Here is a 24,125-nt window from a genome sequence, read left to right as displayed (position 1 = left end):
GACTAAGCAGGGAGAGATCCAGAAAAGACAGATTCACTTGTGCCGCAGGAAGACTTTTTTTTAAAATGACAAGAAACAAGAGCATCCTCAAAATAATAGCCACACTACCTCTGGACAATATTGTAAAGGAGGCAACCTATAAAAAAGAGCCAAGAGTATAATGACCTTCGCTTTTCTTTCTTTCTTCCACCCTTTCTTTCCTTCTTTCTTTCTTGTTCGTTGACACTAACGCTAACAGCAAAACTATCACAACTTTCAGTTACATCAGCAGAACCTTTGGGTGTAAGAGAACCATTGGTAAGGCAGGAAATATGCAGATATGCCAACTACTCAGGTTTGAAATTGGGGAATAGTTTGTTTTTTTAAAGGAGTAGGGAGGGACTCAAAAATTTGTTTTATGTCTGAGAGAAATGGTATATAAACTGGTGGAGAAGAATTAAAAATAAAGAAATTATCCAGTAGAACAAAGCAATACGTTGAAGGAAACATTTCTCGAAAGAGGCACCGTGTGTGGTATCAAAAGCGATTGAACCACATAAGGGCTGCATTAAATTCCCAATAGATAACATTTGGCTAAATCTATCCCTAAATTAAAACGCTGCATAATAGCACCATAAAGTAAAAAGTTTCTTTTTGTGTGGTCCTTCTGGAGGAACTGCTTGAAACATTAGCCCCCATATAGAGCAATCCCCGCCCAGTTCAGCTCCAGTAATTCGTCTCTCAGCCCTACGGGGACATGAGGAGGAAAAGAGCCGGATTAATGAACCCACACTTTGTAGCTGAGAGGAGGAGGAGGCGACACCATCATGTTTGTCTCCCCACCAGTTTGTTTATTAGAGGCCAGCCTATTTAGGAAGAATGGCTCCACTGGGCTCCATCCCTGCAAACACTACAAATGTCCTTCTGTTTGCTTCAAAGAAAAGGGGACACTGCGCTACATTTGCATGCGAATGGGGACCCCTGGCTCAGCCATGTTGTTAGCCCCATCAAAGGCTTTAGGGCTGGCCGGTCGGTCCGCCTTTGTTGCAGCACCTGCTCTGGCACAGCAGCTTGGACACTAGCTGCTCAGTGCAGCGGGCACAGGGGCGCTGGGCCCTGAGGGCTCTGCAGAGCCCATGGCTGTTTGGAGAAGCACAAGACACAACAGCTAAAGAAGTTAGGTCTTGCCGGTGGAGTCAGACTAAACAGCCACATTTGTCCCCAAATTAGTGATGGGAAGTCATTTCAACTCTAGCTGCCAGCGACTAATTATCGTGTCTTTCAATTTCCAAATGGAAGCCTCTGCCCAAATTCGAGGGAAACCACTGACATGAAATATACAAGAAGTCTTTAATATACCTTTACTCGTGAAAGGTACCCAAGGGGAAAGTAACACGCAGGCACACACACACCTGCGTGTGTGGAGACAGCCTTATGGACACGTAACATGGCTTTCTTCCTGGGTTTGGTTGTTATAAAGCTAAAAGAAACAAGTAATGGGAAGTGGACCGCCTGAACCTACTTTCCGTGTTGCATCGATAAAGGGTGGAGATTTACGAGTTCTGTATCTAAAAGCACAGTCTTGCTAACAAGAAGAATAAAAGCATGAATAGTATTCTGTGTGTTTGACAACTCTATTTAGAACGAATAGATATAAAACCTGTTTTCCCACTACAAACTTCCATTGATTAATTTTAAATCTTAACTCCTATGGATAACATTTTTAAAATTGGCTATTTACTGTTAGGCTACTAAATCCATTTTTAGACACCTAAATAAAAGTAGCATGATTTCCATATGTGCTGAGAACTTGCAGTTCCCATTGGGAGCTTACTAGTCACCCACGTTTGAATATGTTGGCCTGTATTTTTAGAGGGCTGCTATGAGTAGTTTAATTCATAATTAAACTATGAGTTTAAGGATACTGGCCAGCTAATTTAAACTCTATTAGTACAGTGTTTGCGAGATTTAACACATATTTACTCGAAGTGCAATATATTACTCCATCAACAAATATGTCTTGCAATAGTTGACTTTAAACGTTTCTGAAAAATGTAGACCTATTTCTTCTTCTGGAACTTTTATAAACCCGTATTTAATAGGTCATTTGTGAATAATAATGAAGTAAAATATCTTTCCAATCTTCTTACAAGGACAAATATATAATGCCTTTGAGATTTTTCTGTTATTCTAAAAATTAAATGTGACTGTACACACTGTTGTTCTCAGGCGACCCAAAGCGGCCCTTCATCTATATGCTGCAAATAGAACTCAGTGGACACCAGACGTCCAGTCATTCCGCGTATTATGAACAATTTTTAACACCGCATTGCTACAAACGAATTCCGAAATCATTATTTAGCTATTCACGAGACCACAGGCCACTATCATTCTATAAACTGACGAAAAAAAAACAACTTGAAATGTGAAAGCATATAACTGAAAAAAACTTCCGTTTTCCAGGAAATCAGGATACTTTGTTAAATAAAATTACAGAGGATACCTTTTAAACCGAACTCTCCGATTTGGAATCCATATGTTTGTACTTCATAATATTCCATTCAGTCACAGGCCCATTTTTTACAAATATGTTTTTCAAATTCAGACTTTGAGTGTCTCATTTTTTGTCTAAATCTGATATGATAATAACTGCGTATATTTTGTATATTTATATATTCATATTTAAATTACTCGAATATTTAATAAATGGTTTCGACAGAAAAATATTATATATTTAAATGTATCTTTTGTACTCTCTCTATATAGAACAGTAGCTGAAAGTGCTCGTATTGTCTTTACCTCAACCTAAAAGTATAAGTGGAAAATTCCCCATAAGAGCTGTTTATATAGAATGTATTTTTCTTTTCCTTCATACCGTTTGAAAACTAAACTGATGTAGTTACGATTTAAAACACACCCAAAAGTATTAAAATAGTCTATATTTATTGACTCAAATACAAATACTTTTAGTTTTAGAGCATTGTAATTTGCAGGAAGTGGGTATCTTCCAACAAGTGGGTATCTTCCAACTTACTCCCCCCCCCATTTATATTTTTACTTTGTATTACCTGTTATAGCTGACAATGGCTAGACTATGAAGATCATAATCTGATTTTCTTCTTGGTCAAATCCTTTTATAAATAACTATTTGCTGTAAAGTATCGTGGTTACTGTTGTATTAACTTTTCTATTATTCTACTAATCGCAAATCAGAACTCTCACTCTGGGGTGGGGGAGTGCTAAGGAGGGGAGCGTCCAAAGCCAATTGTATGGGAGGAACTTTTTTGGAAATTAAAAAATTTATTTTTGAAAATGTGTAAAAAATGTACATTAGAATAGTACAATAATACTTGCCAGTAATTTTAACAACATTCCTTGTAAAGAATACGCATAAAGTACAAAATAAAAACTCCGCATGTCTATTATAATACAAAACACAGGTTAAAATAAGAAAGGATAATCTTGACTTTCTTCGGTGTAAACATGTTAATTTCCTTTTATAAAAGTACATGAGACAAGTGTACTAAAATGAAAAAGTATTGCTTTATTGTCCTCCCTCAAGATCTTTCATTTCTCTTGTACATTATTGTTTTTGAATTCCTGGACCTGAGAATCTCCGAACTTCAATGGTTTAGAGATTTTTTTTTTAAGGAATAAGATATAACTTTCCAACAACAAAAGTTTCTGCCTATGCAGCATATAGAATTGGCTTTGCATAAATATCGGTACCGAACAACAAAGTGGCAGGACACAAATCGGCTGCATAAAATGTCCGTTTCAATTCGTGAAGGTGTAAAAAAGATAGACCTCGAATCCTACCTTCTGAAAGACTTTAAATCGTTAACAGTTTGAAATCCTAGCAGTAAAGTTCTCGACATTGGACAAGGCTGTCCCTTGGTGCAGTGCCCCTAAGGCCGCGGCGGTAGAAGAAACGGAGGAAGAGGAAACCAGAGACCTGGCTAAGACGGGAACCACGGCAGACTGGGAGGCACAGCTGCTGCCAGCCCCCCCGATGATGCTCTCAATGGAGAAGGGGGATCGGGCCAGAGCCGAGCTGCTGGATTTGGCAGCGTGCAGAGAAGTCAGGGACGGGCTAAGCTGCGGCGGGTAGCTGAAGGTCCTGGCCAGCTCCGCCGCTGGCAGTAAGGAAGCTGGAGGACCTGCCGGAGCAGCAGCAGGAGGCAGGACCGGGCCGGCGGCGCCCGGGGGCGGCTGCCGGGCCGGCGGGGAGTGGTGGTGAAAGGCAAAGAGGGCGGCGGAGTGGGGGTGGTAAGGCTGGAGCTGAATGCCATATCCACAGCTGTACGGTCCGTAGCCGTAGGGCGCCGGCTGCTGCTGCGGCGGCGGCTGCTGCAGGAAGGTGCCGGGATCCACCCCGCGCAGCAGCAGCTCGGGCGCCGGCAGCGGCTGCCGCTTGAAGCGCTTCCTCCGGCGCAGGAAGCTGCCGTTGTCGAACATGTCGGCGGACTCCGGGTCCAGGGTCCAGTAGTTGCCCTTGCCCGGGTTGCCGGGCTCGCGGGGGATCTTGACGAAGCAGTCGTTGAGCGAGAGGTTGTGGCGGATGCTGTTCTGCCAGGCGGGGAACTTCTCCCGGTAGTAGGGGAAGCGGCCGCTGATGAACTCGCAGATCTCGCTGAGCGTCAGGCGCTTCTTGGGGCTCTGCAGGATGGCCATGGTGATGAGCGCGATGTAGGAGTAGGGCGGCTTCACCAGGCTGTTCTTGCTGGCCCCGCCGCCGCCCGCCGCCGCCTTGTAGGGGCGCTGGGAGGAGGTGGGGGAGCTGCCAGCGGCGCCGCACGCCGGAGACCTGGGCAGCGAGATGTCATCGGGGAGCTCCCCCACCTCCTCGTCGTCGTCCTCCTCCTCCTCTTCCTCCTCCTGGGCATAGGGGTGCCCGCCGCGCCGAGGCTCCTCGTCTTCCTCCTCGCCCTCGCCCACCACATCGATGTCGGTCTCTTCAACCAGTCCCGAGGCATCGGACATCTCCGAGCTCAGAGTCATGGCTTGGCGGAGCTGCTCATCAGGGCCAGGGAGCCGTGCACGCTGGAGTCCCGCTCCTTTGCTCCAGGCGGCGAATCCGCCCAGACACAGCCAGGATCTGCAGCCCTGGTGCGAACAAGCAACAAACACAGCAGCCAGCAGTAGCCTCAGCCGAGCAGGCAGCGGGAAATCTCTCCCCCTTGGCTGCGCCCTGGTTCCTCTCTTTCTCCTCCTCGCAGGAGCCCTCGGACATTAATGGATCCAGGGAAGGAGGAGAGCGATTAGTATTGGGGGACGGGGGTGGGGGTGGGGGGGAGAGTCTTGGGAAAGATCTTGAAAAGGCTGGGGCTGAGTCCAGAAGAGGGCGGCCTTTCTTCTGTCCTTATAGCGAAAGGGGACCCATCACATGGCTCCAAACGTCAGCGCCACAACTGGGGAAACATCTTAGCGCATTCCTCCTTGGAGAAATCAAACCAGCCCAGAGCAGGCAAAGTCCGGGGGCAGAGGACTGAGGGGGGAGGCACGACAAAATCGCCCGCCCCACTAGTCCTGATGCTTCCAAGAAACTCGACTGCTCGCACTGCTAAAGGTCAGGGTTGGGAAACTGAAATACGCAGTACTTTCTGCTGCATCTCCCAATATACAGTGTGCCATCCCATTGCAGTTCTTCCCCCGCCCTCCGCTCTCCATGTGCCGCAACACCAAAGTGCACTTCTGTTGCTGGGGTTATTTTGAGTAGTCACCAGAGAACACATTTGCAACCCTAATCACTGCCCAAATCGCAAGGCATTTCAACAACAGAAAGCCCTCGATGTCCTTTGTAGCTCGAACCTTCCCAGGAAAAGGGGAATCGCACCAAAAAGGGAGCGAGGCAATCCCAAATACAGGAACCGTCCATGCAAATATCCTACGGGTGGCAGGGAAATCTGCATTTTACTGTTTCATTCATTAGGATTTTGAGACCCCTCAGCGGACATGTTTTCTTTTTTTTCCCTGCGGAGGAGAAGATACAAAACCATCTGTTTTCACTGGAATGTTAACAGAACATAGTCGTTTTTGCAGATGGCTTTCTTCTGAAGACAATTTGATTTTAATTCAATAACTGCAATTTAAGCCGAAGGAAAAGGAGAACACGCCTGATACAAATATAGACATCATTTTAATACAGGAGCCCTTGAAAATTAAAGTCGGTCTTCGAGTCCAGGACAGGATCTGAATGGAACTTTTGGTAGAAGGAACATTTCCTAACCATCAGGATGGGGGTAGTGGTCTAAACCTCCAGTGAAAAATGCTTCTTAGGCAGAAACTTTTAGAACACTCTTTTTTCCTCTCTTCAGGGTATTTGTCATTTAGGAATGGTATCACACATACTGTATAGCTCTAGCTGTCAACCACATAAAAATACCCCCACTATTTTCGTATTTGATTTTAAGAACTTTATGTAAAGGAAGAAGTGTAGCCCTTTCGGTTGTAGGAAACACAGAAAACTCCTGCAAGGAAAAACAAAACATCATATTTTATTAATCTCTTCGCCTTTGAGCTGTGGAGCAAAAGTAATAAGAAAATGAAACAAAATTATATTTCCTAATAAAATCATGATATTTTTCAATATCAGGCGACACACTTTAGAATGACAAAAGATCATACTCCTCTCAATTAGAGGGCGCACACATTTAATGGATCACTTCTGACGTTAGAGCACTTCTAAGCACTCTGATATTAAAAAGAACCATCTTAAATACATATTATACATAGTTCTACCGAATTAACTCTAAATGATAATCTGTAGGATAGTATATACGAGATATCTTTTTATTCTGATTACAATTATTTTGAGAAGAAAAAATAACCACGTGCTATAACGCATATGCCAAATATAACATTTTTTAAAATGCATTTTCAATATATTTTCTAAATCAAAAGTTGCAAGCAAAACCGTTTCAAACTCAGGTTCATTGGATTTGTGAACATAATCCTTATTACTATTTCCAAATAATCCTATTTACATTGTGTTCATTACTGAGAAGCCAAAGGAGCATGTCACAAAAAGCTACAAAAGCAAAAGAATAATTAAAGCAATAGCTATGTTTTGGCTAATAGATTTTGTACCTCTGGAGAAATGATAAAGTAACTCGAATTGTATTTAAAAATAGTGAGTGAAATATCGTTTATGTGGAAAAATAGTTTTCCGTTTTGAATACCAAGGCAAGTTATTATATAAAGTTTCCCTGCTTGAAAAGTGTTTACAGTTGGTTTTTGTTTGTTCTAGTTTCTTGTTAATTAGTGTTTTTTTCAATTCTCCTTGTCTTCTAGTACCTTTCATTGTGTTTTTATTACATTCCAGAATGTTTATAGTCTCCCGAAAAGAACTAAATAAGAAGAATGGACTTTAATATTCGTGGGTCGGCACCAGCTTCACCGAAATAAGAATGCAAAAAATAACCAGACCTGCCTTTATCTTGTCTGCCAAAACGCGTGCATGATTCATCTATGTACGTTTTATATGCCTAACACATGCAGAAAACAGTGTTCGAATATGACCCGTATCGCAACATTCTATTTCCATGATTTTGACGCACACGCCGATGAAAAACTGAAACATTCACATACCCTGAGCCCCTTTGTCTCAGGTGATTAAAATGTATCTTCCCTACACACTTTGAAAATGTTGTAAGTCATCATCTGTCACTCGAGGAAAGAGAGGTGGGGTTTTCTGAAGGGCAGTAAGTCAGCTCTGTCTACAGACAATTGAGATAAGGTTTTATTGCAGTCCCTCAGAGTGATGGTGACTTTTTTTCCTCCAAAAGAATATTTGACTTCTTTCCTTCCAAACTTATAAAGGCTTTGCTAAAAATGTGTGACAGAAGACAACGAAACAAACAACGCTCATCAGGGAAATAACCTCGGGAGCAGGCCCTGGCTGCAGTTCTCTGGACAGCTCTGCTGTGTTTCGCTCGTGCAGGAAATCAAACAGCAGGTAAAGAAGGAGAAAGCAAAGTCCATTTTCTTGCATGTGTCAAATGAACGACAGTGCTCGGCGTGAAGAACTGTCGGGCCCAGACAGGAGCTCTTTGCTAAACAGCGGCCAGCCCAGCCATTTGATGTTTTGCTCTTTCTACAGACAAGACAGTGAAACTTAAAGTTGAGTTTGCCCATCAGAACCGAAATCGCGCTGCTTCTCTGCAGATTTCCTTTCAGTGAGCTCTCTTTGGCGGAGATTCTCTGCGAACAAGGGATGCCACCTACCGGCAAAGATGCTGGCATGCCGGAACACGGGTATTTGTGCGCTCTCTACCGCGGTCGGCAAGTTTGCTTTCGGAGTTTGTTCAGTACAGTGTGCTGGGATGATAGCCCTAGTCCCCAACCCCAGAAACCTGAGCATTGCCACGGGGTGATTAGCTCCAGCCCCAGCTGCAGGAAAAGACACTGCCGGTGCCTGGGCAGCTAAATGGAATTCTTTGGGCCATATTGTGCTATCGATTGTGAAATCAATAGGGAGTTCTGCTTCCAGATCCATGGCACAGAAGTGCAGTTTGCATTAAAAAGTTTGATGAGAATGCTAACAAGCAAAGATTAAATGGAAGAACACAGGAATTTATATGATTCTAAGTATCTGCAAATAACAGCAATCCATTGGAGAAAATATGTAAGACTGTTACGGAAACAAACTACCAGACTCCATTGTTTATATCCCTGAGCTTTTTCCCGGGGTTAATTCTGATTGACTTTAAGTGTCTATTCTTTGTACACTTGTCAAATGCTAATTTCAAGGTGTGGAAGCGCTCCCACCACTTCATTCTTCTGTTGACAATGCTCTTTGTACAACTTCGTAATACCGGAGAGGGTTTTAGAAACTGAATACATTAGAAATATGCAACATGTTAATATAATTCCTACAGACAGTTATGGCGAGTTGTTATTTAACGTGAACAGCAGAGATCCGGATATTAACTGTTAATGGCAATGATTCTACCGATTTGTATACTTCATTCTAGACAGCAGAGTGTGTAAACATAAAAATCTTCGCTAAAACAATATGGGGCCATATCATGCTATCGATTTGTAACAAGAATTCTATCGATTTGTAACCAGAATTCCCTCAAATTGATGACACAATTAGGCTCATAGAAAATACATTTACTCATCACATTCTTGCTCTATATTCATGTAAAAGTGTCCCCATTTATTTATTGTGTACATTTATTTAAATGGAAGCATTCCTCTGGAAAACCCACAGTCAATAAAGAAAAGAAAAGAAAAGAAAAGAAAAAAGAAAACAGAAAAGAAAGATGCAGCCTTCAGCCTTCAGGGCAAACAACTCTAGCCATTTATTCGATATCGATATTTCAACTGATACAGGAATGTGAATAGGAGATTGCCATTCAGAACATTACACTGAGTAGGAAACTTGTTTTCTAAGCAGGTTTCACAATCGGAAAGAGTTGGTGTCAGCAAAGGTTTAACCGACAATGCAAAAAGGGACAATTATTTGCCCTGAGTAAGGAATTTTCATGACGGCTGATAACACTGAACATCCTCTGCAATGAACAGGCCATTTCTGAGGAGAGAGTCTCTCTAGTATTTACCAACCCTGAGATTGTCTAACAAACCAAAGCAGTCGCATTGTGGACAGGTTAATCATTTTTATACCCACCTTCTAGACAAGAGGAAACTATTAGGATTTCCATTCAGACCCCGTCCCCAGCCCAAAATTGGGCCAAATTCTACCCTATATTCCTTGATCCTCACTGACTTCAATGATCGTGGTGTCAAGGGTATGACTGAGAGCAGAATTTGTCCCAATGTATTTTCAGATTTCTTATTTAATTTACAAATCATCAGCGAGCTTTTGTAATAAAAGAAACATTTTCCTGGGCTGTATCTGCTGCTATATGACCCAGGGGTGTAAGGGATGGCCCTTTTCAATGCCAATTATATAAGGAGAGAAACTATAAATCCAAACCTGCAAACCGTTACACCTAGAAATAGTTCCATTTTAGTCCATGGGATTACTATCAGGAGGGAGGCTTGTTTTCTTGTTTCTATCATTCATTTTTTATCCAGTCTCCATTTAGTTCACTTATAGGGCCTTTAGGTTAATGGGAGTTTTGCTACTGACTTCAGTGAGGGTGTACAAATAATGTAGGCTGCTAAGTGAAGGGGCGGGGAACAATACAGACATAAAGTGGGAGAGATGAGAATGGGGAACAGGCAAAAGCATGATTTAACCTGCAACAGCAAAACAACATGAAAATCGTAGTGTGTAAAAAGTTTGTGAAGCCCTAGAGAAGCAGCAAAATAGTAAATGTAATGTATGTATTTGTATTTCCTTTAGGGCACCTCTCCTAAAGCCTCAGCACTGCTACAACAATTACACAATACAGCACAAAAGAATAAAAATGACAAAATCCCCCAATAGTTTCTCACACCCAGACTACAGCTATATTTGCAAAATAATCATCATAATGATCCACAATAACTCAGACTCGGATCATCCTTTGTCCTTCTGTTTATGCAGAGTAAGATTGCCAGCGTCGTTAGCAGGAATATCCCTGGGCATGAATGATTACCATGGCAGGTATTCTATCCTGGGTTCACTGGCAGACACATAACATGAGACACTTCCTAAAAAGAAACAGAGTCTTTTTAGAACTTTCAAACAACAGGAATGTTTAAAATACCAGAACTGGGAAGGAAGGGAAGTTTGGGTTAAAAGTCTGTGGCTCTGCTACCCTGGGGAGGACAACATGATTAGAATAATGTTGGGATTTTTTTTTTAAGTATCCACACACATACATCTACTTCTTTTCACTTGCTAAAATGCTTGTATCATATACTCCATAACTTATACCTTAGAGTATGTCTACACTACAAAATTAGGTTGATTTTATAGAAGTCATGGAGATGTCCCTAGAGGATTCCTGCTCCATCCCCAGACATGTTAACAGACTTTTCCAGTAGCTGTACTGGCAGCGAATGCATCCTAATTCTTCAGAGCAAATCAAACATTAAACACAATTGCTTTTAAACTCTGTACTGTAGTTACAAATGTGCACTCACCAGAGGTGCCTTCACCACCTTCAGGGTCCGAGAACCCGCCTTGGGAGAGTATTGGCTCCAGAGTGATGAAAAGGTCCTGGCTGCCAGGGAGAATGGATTCACTTCTTGCCTGCTGCACATTCTCCTCCTCCTCTACCTCATTCCCAAATCCTCCTCCCTGTTGCGTGAGACTCCCCTCTTGCAGGTGTCCACGGACAGTGGTAGGGTAGTGGTAGGGTCTCCCCCTAGAATGGCATGCAGCTGATCATAGAAGCAGCATGTATGGGGCTCTGATACCTAGAGGCCAATACCATTGAATTGTGTCCGCACTACCCCAAATTTGACCTAGCAAGGTCAATTTTAGTGCTACTCCCCTTGCCGGGGAGAAGTATAGAAGTTGATTTTAAGATCCCTTTAGGTCGACAGAATAGGGTTGGTTGTGTAGACTTAGTGCTTATAAAATCGACCCAGCGTGGCTAAATTCGACCTAACCTCATAATGTAGACCAGGGTTTAACTACATACATAGGATCAAATCCTGCTTAGTTTACTAATGCAAATAGTATCCTTGACTATTATTCATTCTAACCCTTCTTTTGAAATCCCTGTATATCCAAACCACCTTCGAGCACATATTTGATCCAACAGACCAGTCCCATGCTGTTCCCTAAAAGTTCACAGTCTTAAGGCGGCTGGAGATGAGCGAGTTCCAAAGCCAAGGATGTTCCCCTGTATCCAATCCCCAGGATTCAAATCTGGAGATGGAACAAGAATTCTTTAGCTTATCTCCACTGACTAAGTGGGTATTCACCCACGAAAGCTCACGCTCCAAAACGTCTGTTAGTCTATAAGGTGCCACAGGGTTCTCTGCTGCTTTTACTGTTGGGAAGGATGACTAAGCAGAGAAGCAGTTTCTTAGCTAGTCACAACCTAGCTGAGGCATTCTAGGCATTCTAGGTTAAAACCAATTCCTTGGATTGCATAGGGAAACAGATGTAGCACCTGCTAAATCAAATATGCTTCTTGTAAGAGATGAGTAAATTCCCATCTGACCTGGTATTTTAGTCATCTAGGCTGTTCTGGGTGGTTTCACCGCTATGTTGATGGTGAGCCTTTTGAGTCTTATAAAAAATAATAGCTCAGAACTAATGATCTACACAATAACCTTCCCAGGTGATTTTTAGTTCAACACATAGCAAGGCACCCTTTGAACCTTATGTTTGGGTTGGCACTGGAGTCAGGGAATGTGAGCACACTTTGCCAGACATTTAGGATGAGGTCAGACTTTGCTCTTGCTCAGCAGTACTAACAACTACATTATTTTAGGGAAAAATTGGAAAAATCTGCAGGAATTATTTCTGATTTGGAAGAATTAGGATGCCTCTTCCTCATTTTCTCAACAAGTCAGGAACATGCATATTTTTATTCATTAAGGATGATTTTCTCAAATTAATGCATATTATCTGAATCTGTAGAAGTTGGGAATTTCACCTGTAAATTCAGGCAAAGGCTGTTCAACATCAAATTAGATTCACATATTCTCAAACAGAGTTCACATATGCATGTACATGTCTGTAAAACTTCCTATTCACTGCTCAAAAACTGGCCGAGTCTGGGTGGGTTGAGCTATAGCTATTGACTTGGAAGGAAGAAGAAATGAAAGGAGTGTAAGAATGGAAAGGATGTTGTGGAGTAGATAATGGTGAAGAGGGAGGCAGAAAGGGGTCCTAAGTTTTGGGACTACTTTTCTTAAGTATGGCAAGTGAATGGAATATGCCCTATGCAGGGAATATTGGAAGGAAGTGAGCCATGCCTTATTCAGTGTGTCCTTTATAATACAGTGAATGAGATGTGCATGATCACTTCACAGCTCAGTTAGGTCACACAAACTTGTGGCTTTCCTTCACTTTGAAGGCAATTCCCCAAAGTACAGGTTGGGACCCTCATGGTTTCAGAAGTGACCTAAGGGGGTCATGGGAAGGTATGCAAAAATGTAGCATTTTGCAAATAAAATAAAATAATACAATTAATATGATAAAAACAGATATACAACGTAAGTTTTGGAATGCTATGGTATACTTTAATGCAGCAGTTCTCAAACCATGAGGCACAGGAATGTGTGAAGGAAGGCATAACCTGTGTGATTTTTGGTTTGTTTTTTTTAAAGAGCTCTGGCTGTCAGCCCTGGATGGCTGAGGCTTGTGCAGAAGGGCCCTGCACACCCCAGAGGTGGGAATAAAGCAGACAGATGGAGCCTGGGCTCGGTCTCTGCCCTCCCACCATTCAATCACCTGGAGGCAGCAGGGCAACAGCTGTCAGCAGTAGTGCAGAAGTAAGGCTGGCAATACGGGCGCTAAGTCTGCTGTGAAAAGTGATATTGACAAATATCTCTTTTCACATTGCCACCTTTACTTCTGTGCTGCTGCCTTCAGAGCTAGGCACCCAGTCAGCAGACACTGCTCTCTGTTCTGCCTTCAGAGCTGGGCAGCGGTATATGTACTTGCAAGGGGAGGGGACATAAATAACTACAGACACAAAGAAGGGAGGCCTGATCAAATAAATTTGAGAATCACTTTTTTAATGCAATCACTGTTAAAAACCAAACCAAATTCAGCTGGGATTCTCAGAGTGGACTGGAATAGCACATGAGTGTGTGCAGCCAGCTGTTTGAGCCACTGCTAATAAAACAGGTTCTTCAGTGTGTGCCCAGATTTACCTCACTCAAAATAAAACAAGCCCCATTAAAACACATTATTTATTAAGGATGACACAAAGTGTCCTTCAAAGCTTGTTCATGAATTACAACATTGACATGCTGGATGTAATTGTTGTAGAACAGGAACACTGCTGAGCTCCACACAATTATGGTATTTGTGTTTAGTCTTCATTGGAGCTCAGTTCAGACCAATGGGTGATTTGGAAAGATGGTTTCATTGTAACCCCTGCCTGCTCAGAGTGGCCCTCTGTCCCCTTCTGGTGGTGGCTAGGCCAGCTAGTGCTTGATGAGCCTACTGCAGCCTTAGCTAAGAGTAAAATATCTTCTAGCCCAGACAGTAGACGCTGATGCATTTAGGTCCCAAGTTTGATCCCTTGTTGATACCAGGTGTGAGCCAGCAGTTACATCATTAAAAGAACAAGTTGGTTCCATCTATGATGCGGGGGGGGGGGGGAGAAGAAATACAATGAAAGAAAAATATGACACAGATATGGTTTTACATCACTTGTGAAATTAAGAAACATCTATTGCTGAAAGATAATATTTTCTCCAAGGAATATGCACCCAGAATGTCAGATTAGTCCACATTATTGGGATCCTTTTGTACTCTTCAATACTTCCGGCTTCTCAAATACCTGCAGCTACAACATATGCCTTCTTGCAACGGAGTCTTACAAAACTGTGTCCCATGTTATCAGATGATGACTTGGCCATGGTCAGTTACACCTTCATGTTCTACAGGCTACATCACTGCAACTCAGTATACTGGGCATGAGTACTCTGCAATTTAAAAGCTTCAGTTAGTTCAGAATGCAGCATGCAGTTTCCTCAGTAATATCCGTCACTGAGAGCATAAATAACTATGCTTAACTCACTACACTGCTCCCCATAGAATACTTAGTCAAGGTTAAAGTCATGGTCCATTTTCAAGGCTTTCCATGAAACTGACCTTTAAGTGTCTCACAGAAAGCCTCTCATTTTCTCAGATAACATTCTCCCTTTGCAGCTATATACCCAGGGCCGGTGCAACCATTTAGGCGAACTAGGCGGTTGCCTAGGGTGCCAAGATTTGGGGGCGCCAAAAAGCGGCGCCCCCCCAATTTTTTTAAATGGTTGCAGCGGCCGCTGTGTAGTCTGAGCTGGCAGCGGCAGCAGCTGCCTGCAGCCCGGCAGCTTAGGGCACCCCCAGGGTCAGTGCGCAGCTGCGGCAGCCCGGCAGCTTAGGGCACCCCGGGTCAGGAAGCCGCCGCAGAGACCCAGCAACCCAGGGCGTCCCCCGGGTCAGGGAGCCGCCGCGGCGGTCCGGCGGCCAGGGGCGCTCCGGTCAGGGAGCCGCCCGCGGCGGTCCGGCAACCCAGGGCGTCCCCCAGGTCAGGGAGCCGCCGTGGCGGTCCGGCAACCCAGGGCGTCCCCGGTCAGGGAGCCGCCGCGGCGGTCCAGCGGCCCGGGGCACTCCAGGTCAGGGAGCCGCTGTGGCGGTCCGCGGCCGGGGCGCCCCACCCTCCCGGGGTCAGGGAGCCGGCTCTGGTGGACCTGCCGCAGGCATGCCTGCGGCAGCTCCGCCGGAGCCGCGAGACCCGCGTGGGAGGCGGCGAAATGTCCCGGCGCCTAGGGCGTCAGAAATCCTAGCGCCGGCCCTGTATATACCTCAGAAACTATCATCCTCAAGGATGAAACTTATGAGACCAGGCAACAGGACTTCCTTGGCACCAGAGCTTTTGAATAAAAACTAATTTCACAACCCTCAGAATGAAGTGTAAAACTCACTTCTTTTACTTAGCTTTTCCAAATCCCCAACTAAAACCAGCAACGTAGTAGAGAGGAGGTGGAACAGGAATAAAAAATTGTGAAAACCAGAAGGAAAAGAAAGAAAGAGAGAAGTAAAAGAAGGGGGAAAGGAGGAAATAAAATCTCAAATAAAAAAATTCCCCTACTGCGTTGGGGGAAGTTGAGAGAAAATATAAGCTATGGGACAGCTGTAAATTTTGTATGCAACTCTTCAGGAGGTATTCAGAGATGACCACAAAGGGTGACATTACAAAAATCTGGATGAACAGACAAACAGAAAGCAAACTCTGGAGGAATCAATGTTTTGAGGACAAAAGGTGAGGGGGATGGTGGTGTCTTCAACAGTAATGGAGCACAGAAGACAATTTTAGGAGGAAAAATAAGGAGTTCTGGTTTAGCAATAGTGAGTTTGAATTGTTTGCCAACCAACACTTTTTCCAGGATGGCTTGCTATTAGAGGGGCATATAAGGATTACGGATGCCTTAAGGCAGCAATTCAAAGCTGAATGCACCAACATTTGTTGCTATGCTTGGGATTGCTGTGCTTGTAATGCTTGGAGGTGATTGGTGTACGTGATGCAAGAAGGGGCCTTAACATAATTGTATGTTGCTTTGCAGTGCACTTTTTCACTTAATAGAATAAAGATTGCTTTCAAACAAACACAATTATTTTATTAAAAGACAACAACCGGAAGAGAGAGTCAAAAGAAAAAAATTCATCAGCAGGGAGGAGGATGGGGGATGGGGTAAGGGGTGGTCTCAAAAGGAGGAGGGGGTCCCAGGACAGCTACAGATTTGTATATGTCCAGGGATCATACCCAACTTTCTCCTTTGGAGTACAATGTGACAGGTGTTTGAGTTCTGGCTGGGTGCCATACTTCAGCAGGGCTGTGGTAAACGTCTCTCCCAAATCTGGACCTTAGCGTACAAAATCTGGGTGCTTACTGTGAACCTCCCCAATCTTATACCCAGCTTGGATCTTATCTCGCTGCCACCAGCCGAAGTTTTCCAGGGTTTCGGCCCCCTCGGGTTCCCCAAACCTTTCCTTGGGGGACCCCTCCAAGACCCAGAGCCCCTGGGTCTCCTCTATCTCATCCCCCAGCTTCCCCCCCTTTCCTGGTTAAGCTGGTGCGATGCTGTCCTATTCCTTTTGAATACAACCAGAGAGGCAATCTAGCTTCCCGAGGCTATGCATTCAAACCTAGTCAGCCACACAAGAGATTCACCCCTCCTTTTCCCGTAGCCTTTCCCACCCTGGGACAATAGGAAAGTAAGACACAGAGTTTGGGCTTTTCCCTCCCCCCCTAGCCTGTCACAGATGTAACAGAGCTCGGGCACAGAAATTCCTCTCCCCTCTGCCTCACTAGGAAAAGAAACTCCCACAAAGTTTTTAAAAAGAAACTTATATAAAAGAAAGAAATACAGAACAACAATACTGCATTAAGAAACCTAATACAGGAATATGGCTTATAAGAAAATAGGAATAAACAGTCTGATTTAAAGATAGCAATTAAACCAGTCCAGCAAATCAACACCCATGTAAATACAAATCAAAGCACATCACAGCGATTACTTTGGTTCCTTTGTACTCACATATACTAGAATATTTGAAAGAAGATGGAGTTAGAGAAAAAGCTTGTTTACTCACAGCCGAGGAAACAAAAAGACCCCGAGTTTCCAGTTCCCTCCCAGACTCTTAAAAAAAAAATCCAGGTCTCTGATTGGTCCTCTGGTCAGGTGTTTGGTTCCCCCTTTGTTCACCCTTTACAGGTAAAAGAAAATTAACCCTTACCTATCTACTTATGACAAGGGCCAAACTGCAGAGGGATGAGTGTTGAGTGCAGTGGGTAGTGGGAGTTGACACTGCTGGACTGTGAGGAGGGAGGAGTGGAGCTGCCGGTAGAGAGTGGAGCCAGAAGGTTGATAACTGTGTGTTGGCGGTGTGTGGAGAGCACATGGGAAAGAGTTTTGCGACAGCAGCTGCAGGGGAGGGCGGGCACAGAGCTGCTCAGTTTGAAGAGCTAGTATCGCCTGGAGTGTGTCCACTTGACACTCCATAATGTTTAAGAGCTGCTCCGTGGCTTCTTTCTGGTGTTCCGCGTTCTCCTTTAGGTCCCTCTTCTCACTGTCTTGCCACTCCTTCAATTCCTGTTTCTCGGCGGCGGAGTGCATCATAATCTCATGGAGAAAGTCCTTCTTAGTTCTTCTTGACCACTTTCTAATTCTGTACAGCTGTTCTGCTGCCGATAACAAAAAGCAAGGCTGGGCTCCCAAGGTCATCTCCGTGAAGTTTATATTTTACAGAAGCAGTATTGTTTGCAACACAGACAACACTGATTTAGTGCTTTAAAACACAGCCAGTACTCAAACACCTGTCACTAACTGTCTGACCCAGAAAAGTGCACGAGCCACAAGACCCCCAAAATAGTGAGTAACCGCAAGAATAGGGTAAATCTCTCTTCCTGGACCCTGCTGTACACTGGGCACATGGCTCTTGGGAAAGCCTGCACTGTAGGGGGTGCCAGATAATCATTCCTGTCCCCATACTTTCCACAGATTGTGATCATTATGGAAGATATCTTGCTGCTGAGGGAGCAGGGAATCAAAAGAGGGTCTTCTCCAAGGCTGCGGCTTCCACCCTGGCGTCTATGCAGCTTGCCTGTGTGCAGCAATGGTTCCCTGCCTCCAGTGATAGCAAAGTGGCATGGGAAAGTTACAGTTAAGTGGGCAAGAAACAAAGCAGCTCTGCCGAGGAACCTCCAGCAATGGATTGCCCAGTATCTCCACGAAAGTTTCCTGGAGATCTCTGAGGGAGATTCCCGTGAAGTGAGGAAGTCAATCAACAGCCTGTTCCACTGCTCAGACTAAGCATGCGGTGGGAGACAAGCCTGCTTTCTGCAACCCTCCTGCCCCCAACAACTCGCTTCAGCAATTCCCAAAATCAGATCCACTTACCAGGGGCCTCCTCTCCTGTTTGCGCTTTGCCAAGATCTGACAGCTGTGACTGGTTAGCCTCCTCTGGAGTAGAAAAGAGCTCCTGACTACATGCATCTCTGGCTTCTGAATCATCCTCTGCCTCTGGGTACCCCTCCCCCTCTTCTTCCAAGATTTCCTCCTCCTGACTCGGTCCACTTTCAACTAGCACATGAGCCAATGAAGTACCCACAGGGTCCTTTGCACTGGAGGTCAGGTTATCACTGTATCGTGTCCAGCTCTTTGTAGAACTGGCAGCTCATCGACGCAGCACCGGAGCAGCGGTTTGATTCACGCACCTTGTGGTAGGCATTCTACAGCTCCTTCACTTTTACCCTGCACTGCAATATGTCCCGGTCATGGCTGCTTTCTGTCATGCATCATGAAATCTGTCCGTAGGTATCATAATTCCTATGGCTGGAGTGCAGCTGGGAGACAGTGATAGTTCTTTACCTGTTGGGATATGGTGATAGTTCTTTACCTGCTTCAACACGTTGAAGGTGTATTCAGCTGAAACCTGCTGGGAGATGGGTGATAGTTCTTTACCTGTTTCATCACGTTGAAGGTGAATTCAGCTGAAACCTGCTGGGAGACGGTGATAGTTCTTTACCTGCTTCAACACGTTGAAGGTGCATTCAGCTGAAACCACTGATGCAGGCAAACTGACAAAAATAAGCAATGCAATTGTGATATTAGCAAGCACCCCAGAGAGTCCAAGTTTGAGTATTTTTTGAAGCAATTCCTTTGTCTTGCAATCCAATTTAAAGTTCTTGGAATATATTTGTTTGAGGAAAATGACTTTGTCACTGAGATCTTTCGAGATGTCTTTGTTGTACTGTTGCAGAAATTGTTCAGCTGCAGAAAGTATTCATTATTCAGTCTGTTGAACTGGCAAAGAAACCCCAAAAGGGTACAAATTAGTCGCAGTGACTCAAATCGACGTGTAAGACCTGATTGAATAGAGTCAATGATGACAAGGAAGAAAAGGATGACCCTATAATACTGCTCGGCATTGGATTCAGTAGGTAAGATACGATTGGTGGAGAACTCAGATGAAATGTCAAAATTCTGTGCTACTAATTTGGACTCAAGTATCAGGGGGTAGCCGTGTTAGTCTGTATCCACAAAAGCAACAAGGAGTCTGGTGGCACCTTAAAGACTAACAGATTTATTTGGGCATAAGCTTTTGCGGGTGAAACACCACTTCTTCAGATGGATTAAGTCAGGATCGCATCCCATTGTTCATGAATTTGTTGAATGTCATTGATAAAACTTTCAATATTATCCCTCTCAACATCAAGTGTAGCATTGCGTGCTTCAATTACCAGATTGATCGTTTGGTGGATCATTGTAAGTAGCTTCAACCACAAAGATGACATCAGAATGCATGAAAATTTGGACATGTGCTTTTGAATAGACTGAAATTCAGTTCAAGCCTGTGCAGTGAGAATGAGAGACTCAAGCTCATTTAAAGCCTTTCTCACTGAATTCAAAGGTTGCATAACTGGTTGAACACCATCAATCCGTGCAGACCATCTAGTTTTGGACATCCCATGCAGTGAAACAGGAAGATATTGCTTCAGAATTTCCCACCTTTGTGGACTGCTACTGAAGAGATTGTACATTTGCTGAACAGTTCCAAAGTAAGTAATTGCCTCCTTGCATGATTCAGCACAGTCAACACCTACAAAATTTAGTATGTGGTTTCCACAGCTGGAGAAAATACAATTTGAATTATGTTCAAGCAGAACTGCTTGTATACCTTTGCACTTCCCAGCCATGTTAGATCCATTGTAATAGGCTTGACCAATGCAGACTTGAAAATCTCACCTAAAACCTTCTAGAATTGCTAATACTCAAGCAGCAATTTCTTTTCTGGTTTTTCTCGTGAAATTATCAAACAAAATAAACCTTTCTTCAACTGAAAATGTTGAGCTGTCTACAATCTTAAAATATCGAATAACCATAGTAGTCTGTTCCTTGTGAGAACAATCTGGAGTCGTATCAACAATGATTGAACAATACTTGGCGTTTTGAATCTCATCAAAAATTGTTGTTTGTACAAATGACCCACATAGCTCAATAAACTCGTTTTGTATGCATGTGGAGAGATAATGGACTTGCATGCACTTTTGTCTCTCTTGTGATTCTCGAATACGTTTAACATGCTCTGACAAAAGTGGGTCATATTTTCTGAGGAGCTCAGCTATGCCTAGAAAGTTTCCATTTGCATGATCACCAATACGTTGACTGGAACCAAAGAAAGCCAACCTCCACTCAGAAAAAGGATGACATTCAGGATGTGCTCAAGAAGTTTTTTCCAGTTATTAGTTTCTGTGGAGAATTCAGTCACGAGTAAATTTTCAACTGCACTTTCAGCAGATGCTGCCCTATTGGCTGATTTCCATGCAACGTAGTTTTCTTTGTGTGATGCTGAACTCTCATGTGACGGTATTCGGTCTTTCAACTTCCTCCAATCTCTGTTGATGCTCCATCCTGATTGATCAGAGAGAACTGATGCATTTGCAGCACTTTTGTTCAAAATGAAGCAAGGTGCACAGTACAGAGATTGTTTTTCCGTACTCCAGCATAATCAGTCTTTTGTGCAGGTCTCATCATTTGGAAAAATTTTTGTCAGTAGATGAATAGGGAAAGCATGATTATCAGCATCTTGTGGAATGTTACTTGGAATTTCAAAACAACTAATTTGAAGAAAAGATTGCATTTGGGTAGCATTGCTCTTATCAATAATTCCAATGTCTGTCACAGTCAAACCTGTAGTCCTCATGAATTGCTCTTGATGCGCAAGATCTACATCTTCCCGTTGCTATTGAGTTTCTTGATCCAACACAGTATCTTCTGCTGCATCTGTTACTGTTGGCACATCTTCTTGATTATTGATATTTCTGTAGCATTGTTTGTTGGGTAAGATGTGTTTTCCAGTGGTTTGAGAAATGAAGTTATTGGCTTTGTGCTCTTAGCTGCTGCTTCACTCACTTGTTTTCGCTGTCTCTTGCTTGCACCATTTTCAAATCTCCTCTTCATAGTGATTTATCTGGTCAATATGTAGCCTATTCACACTTGAAATATTCTGCTGTAAACATGTACACAACTGCTGAATGGTACACAAATGATGAAAAGACTTAAAACGAAGGAATACTAATTAAGAACACAAAATTAAACAGTCAGATAAGTTATTATCCTTATCACTGAGTCAAATCTCATGTACACAAGGTATAATATAACAGGCTGAGCTGAAGACAAAGGGATGACACATATATAGTAAACACAGACACGGTTACAGACAGAGGGATAATGTCCAAAAATTTCAAATGTGTGCAGGGGCGGCAGGTTTGTAGAAATTTTGGTGGTGCCAAGAACGCCCAGACCCCACCCTCACAAACTCCTCCCCCACCTGCTTAAGGCTCTGGGAAGGAGTTTGGGTGGGGGGAGAAATCTGAGGTGCAGGCCCTGGGCTGGGGCAGGGGGTGGGTGTGCAGAAGGGGGTCTAAGGGGCGGACTCTGGGATGGAATTTGGGTGCTGGGTGCAGGCTGTGGGATGTGGCAGCGGGTGGGGGTACAGGAGAGGGTTTGGGGTGCAGGCTCTGGGATGGAGTTTGGGTGTAGGCTCTGGGCTGGGGCAAGAGGTGGGGGTGCAGGCTCTGGGAGACTTTGGGTGGAGGCTCTTAGAAGGAGTTTGAGGTGAGAGAGGGTGTGTGGGAAGGGGGTGGGGGTGCAGGCTCTGGGACGGAGTTTGGGTGCTGGGTGCAGGCTCTGGGCTTGGGCAAAGGGTGGGGGTGAAGGCTCTGGGACAAAGTTTGGGTGTGAGCTCTGGGAGGGAGTTTGGGGGCTGGAAAGAGGATGTGAGAAAGGGGTGGGGGTGCAGGCTGTGGGGGGGGGGTGCTTACCTGAGGCTCCTAGGCAGGTCTCCGCACTGTCCCCCCCCCCCAGGCACTCCCCCAGCAGCTTCCCATTGGCCCCAGGGGGGCTTGGGGGGGGACACAGACCTACCCCACCCAGGGACCTCAGGTAGGGGCCGGCAGCCACATAGAGCAAGCAGGCAGGAAGCTGCGCAGCTCTGCTGCACTGCTGGTGAGTGGTGGGCCTGGGCTGTTTTAAATGGCCTGGGGAATGTACGGGGGGGAGGGGGAAGAAGGCGGGGCTGAGGGAGAAACCAGTGCTGGAGCCAGGCCCATGATGCCCGGGCACCTGGTGCCCAGGCACTTCGGGCCCATAGAACTTGCTGCCCATGAACATGTGTCCCAACGAAAATCACTGTACAAGATTGTCCTCTCAAATTTTCACCTTGAATCTGAGCCCATAGACTACGAAAGCCTATGATGATAGCCAAGCTACCAAGCTAGGGCTCAATCAACCAACCAGTCACCCATTTTAGCTATCATATGAAGATAATAATGAGGAATTTTCACACATAAATAATTCCTTAGTCAACTAGATGTAAAACTATAAAGACAGTAAAATGTAACAATTCTCTACCTTTCAATACTTACTTGATCCAGCACCAGCCACTAGTAGTGGTTTCTTTATATAATCAGTTGATCTGAAGACACATTCATCATGGTCTAATCTTATGCCATCAAAACTGACATTTTTATTAATACGTATGAACATTTTAACTCTTTAATATGACAAAATCTATATCAGTTAAAAAAAAATGGTGTTTTACCAAATTAAATCTATTTGCTTAAATTTGCCGCTCTAATCTGCGAGAATGTGTCACATTTTGGTCTGATAGGGATGCACAAAAAACAAGTTGTTAATTTTTTAGCATTTTATAAGTTTCACAAGTGCCTAAATTTGAGGTCCCCTTTGAGCTTGAGGCCCAGGCCAAATGGCCCTCTTGGCCCGCCCTCTGATTGGCCTTGAGTACCGGAGGGAAATATTTAAATATTTAAAACAAAAAACATTCTCATTTTTTAAAACTGATTACATAATTTTATATTCATATTACTTTTCTGTAGACTTGTTAAAACAAATAAAACTATATTTTGGGGCTAAGTTTTTTAACAGTCTTTTAAAACATGTCTTGTTATAACAACAAATGTTAAAACTGTAATTTAGTCATGAAATTCCTAGCAAATAAGTCACCAAAAAGTTATCAAAGTTACAGGACAAGTTAATGTTCTATTATTATTAATGTATATAGTGCCAACAACATACACTGACCTTTACAAAATGTAGGCCCAGATTCTGCAAAGGCTTATGTATGTGCTTACTTTTATGCCGGGTGATTAATCCCATTGAAGTCAATCATATGAGTCCCAGTTAATCATGTGAGTTGTCCCACTCGCCTCCTCACAGTGAGCAAAGTCAAGCACATTGCTAAGGGCAGGTCTACACCTAAAAAATTGAAGCTAGTGCTGCTGTGCTTCTGCAGTGCTTTACTGAAGACAGTACTATGCCAGCCAGAGAGCTTCTCCCGTTGGCTTACGCCTGGTCTACACTACGCGTTTAAACCAATTTTATCAGCGTTAAACCGATTTAACGCCGCACTCGTCCACACTACGAGGCCCTTTATATCGATATAAAGGGCTCTTTACATTGGTTTCTGTACTCCTCCCCAACGAGAGGAGTAGCGCTAAAATCGGTATTACCATATCGGATTAGGGTTACTGTGGCCACAAATCGAC

General features: G+C 43.9%; 1 protein-coding gene and 1 long non-coding RNA gene across 2 annotated transcripts in view; both read right to left on the bottom strand.

Moving 5' to 3' along the window:
* Positions 1 to 3,341: 3,341 nt before the first annotated feature.
* On the bottom strand, positions 3,342 to 5,298 carry FOXD1 (forkhead box D1). Its single transcript, XM_032771649.2, has one exon. The coding sequence runs from the start codon at positions 4,978 to 4,980 to the stop codon at positions 3,820 to 3,822; it is 1,161 nt and encodes a 386-aa protein (XP_032627540.1). The 5' UTR covers positions 4,981 to 5,298; the 3' UTR covers positions 3,342 to 3,819.
* A 17,872-nt stretch (positions 5,299 to 23,170) lies between these two features.
* The window catches only part of LOC142046977 (uncharacterized), a 7,628-nt gene continuing 6,673 nt past the window's right edge, over positions 23,171 to 24,125 (bottom strand). The window contains exon 3 of the long non-coding RNA XR_012656093.1: positions 23,171 to 23,223. This is a non-coding gene — a long non-coding RNA (uncharacterized LOC142046977). The remainder of the gene's footprint in view (positions 23,224 to 24,125) is intronic.

The sequence above is a fragment of the Chelonoidis abingdonii genome, chromosome 6 (genome assembly GCF_003597395.2).
Source record: "Chelonoidis abingdonii isolate Lonesome George chromosome 6, CheloAbing_2.0, whole genome shotgun sequence".
In the NCBI taxonomy this organism is placed as follows: domain Eukaryota; kingdom Metazoa; phylum Chordata; order Testudines; family Testudinidae; genus Chelonoidis; species Chelonoidis abingdonii.
This window is presented reverse-complemented; position numbering and strand designations above follow the sequence as displayed.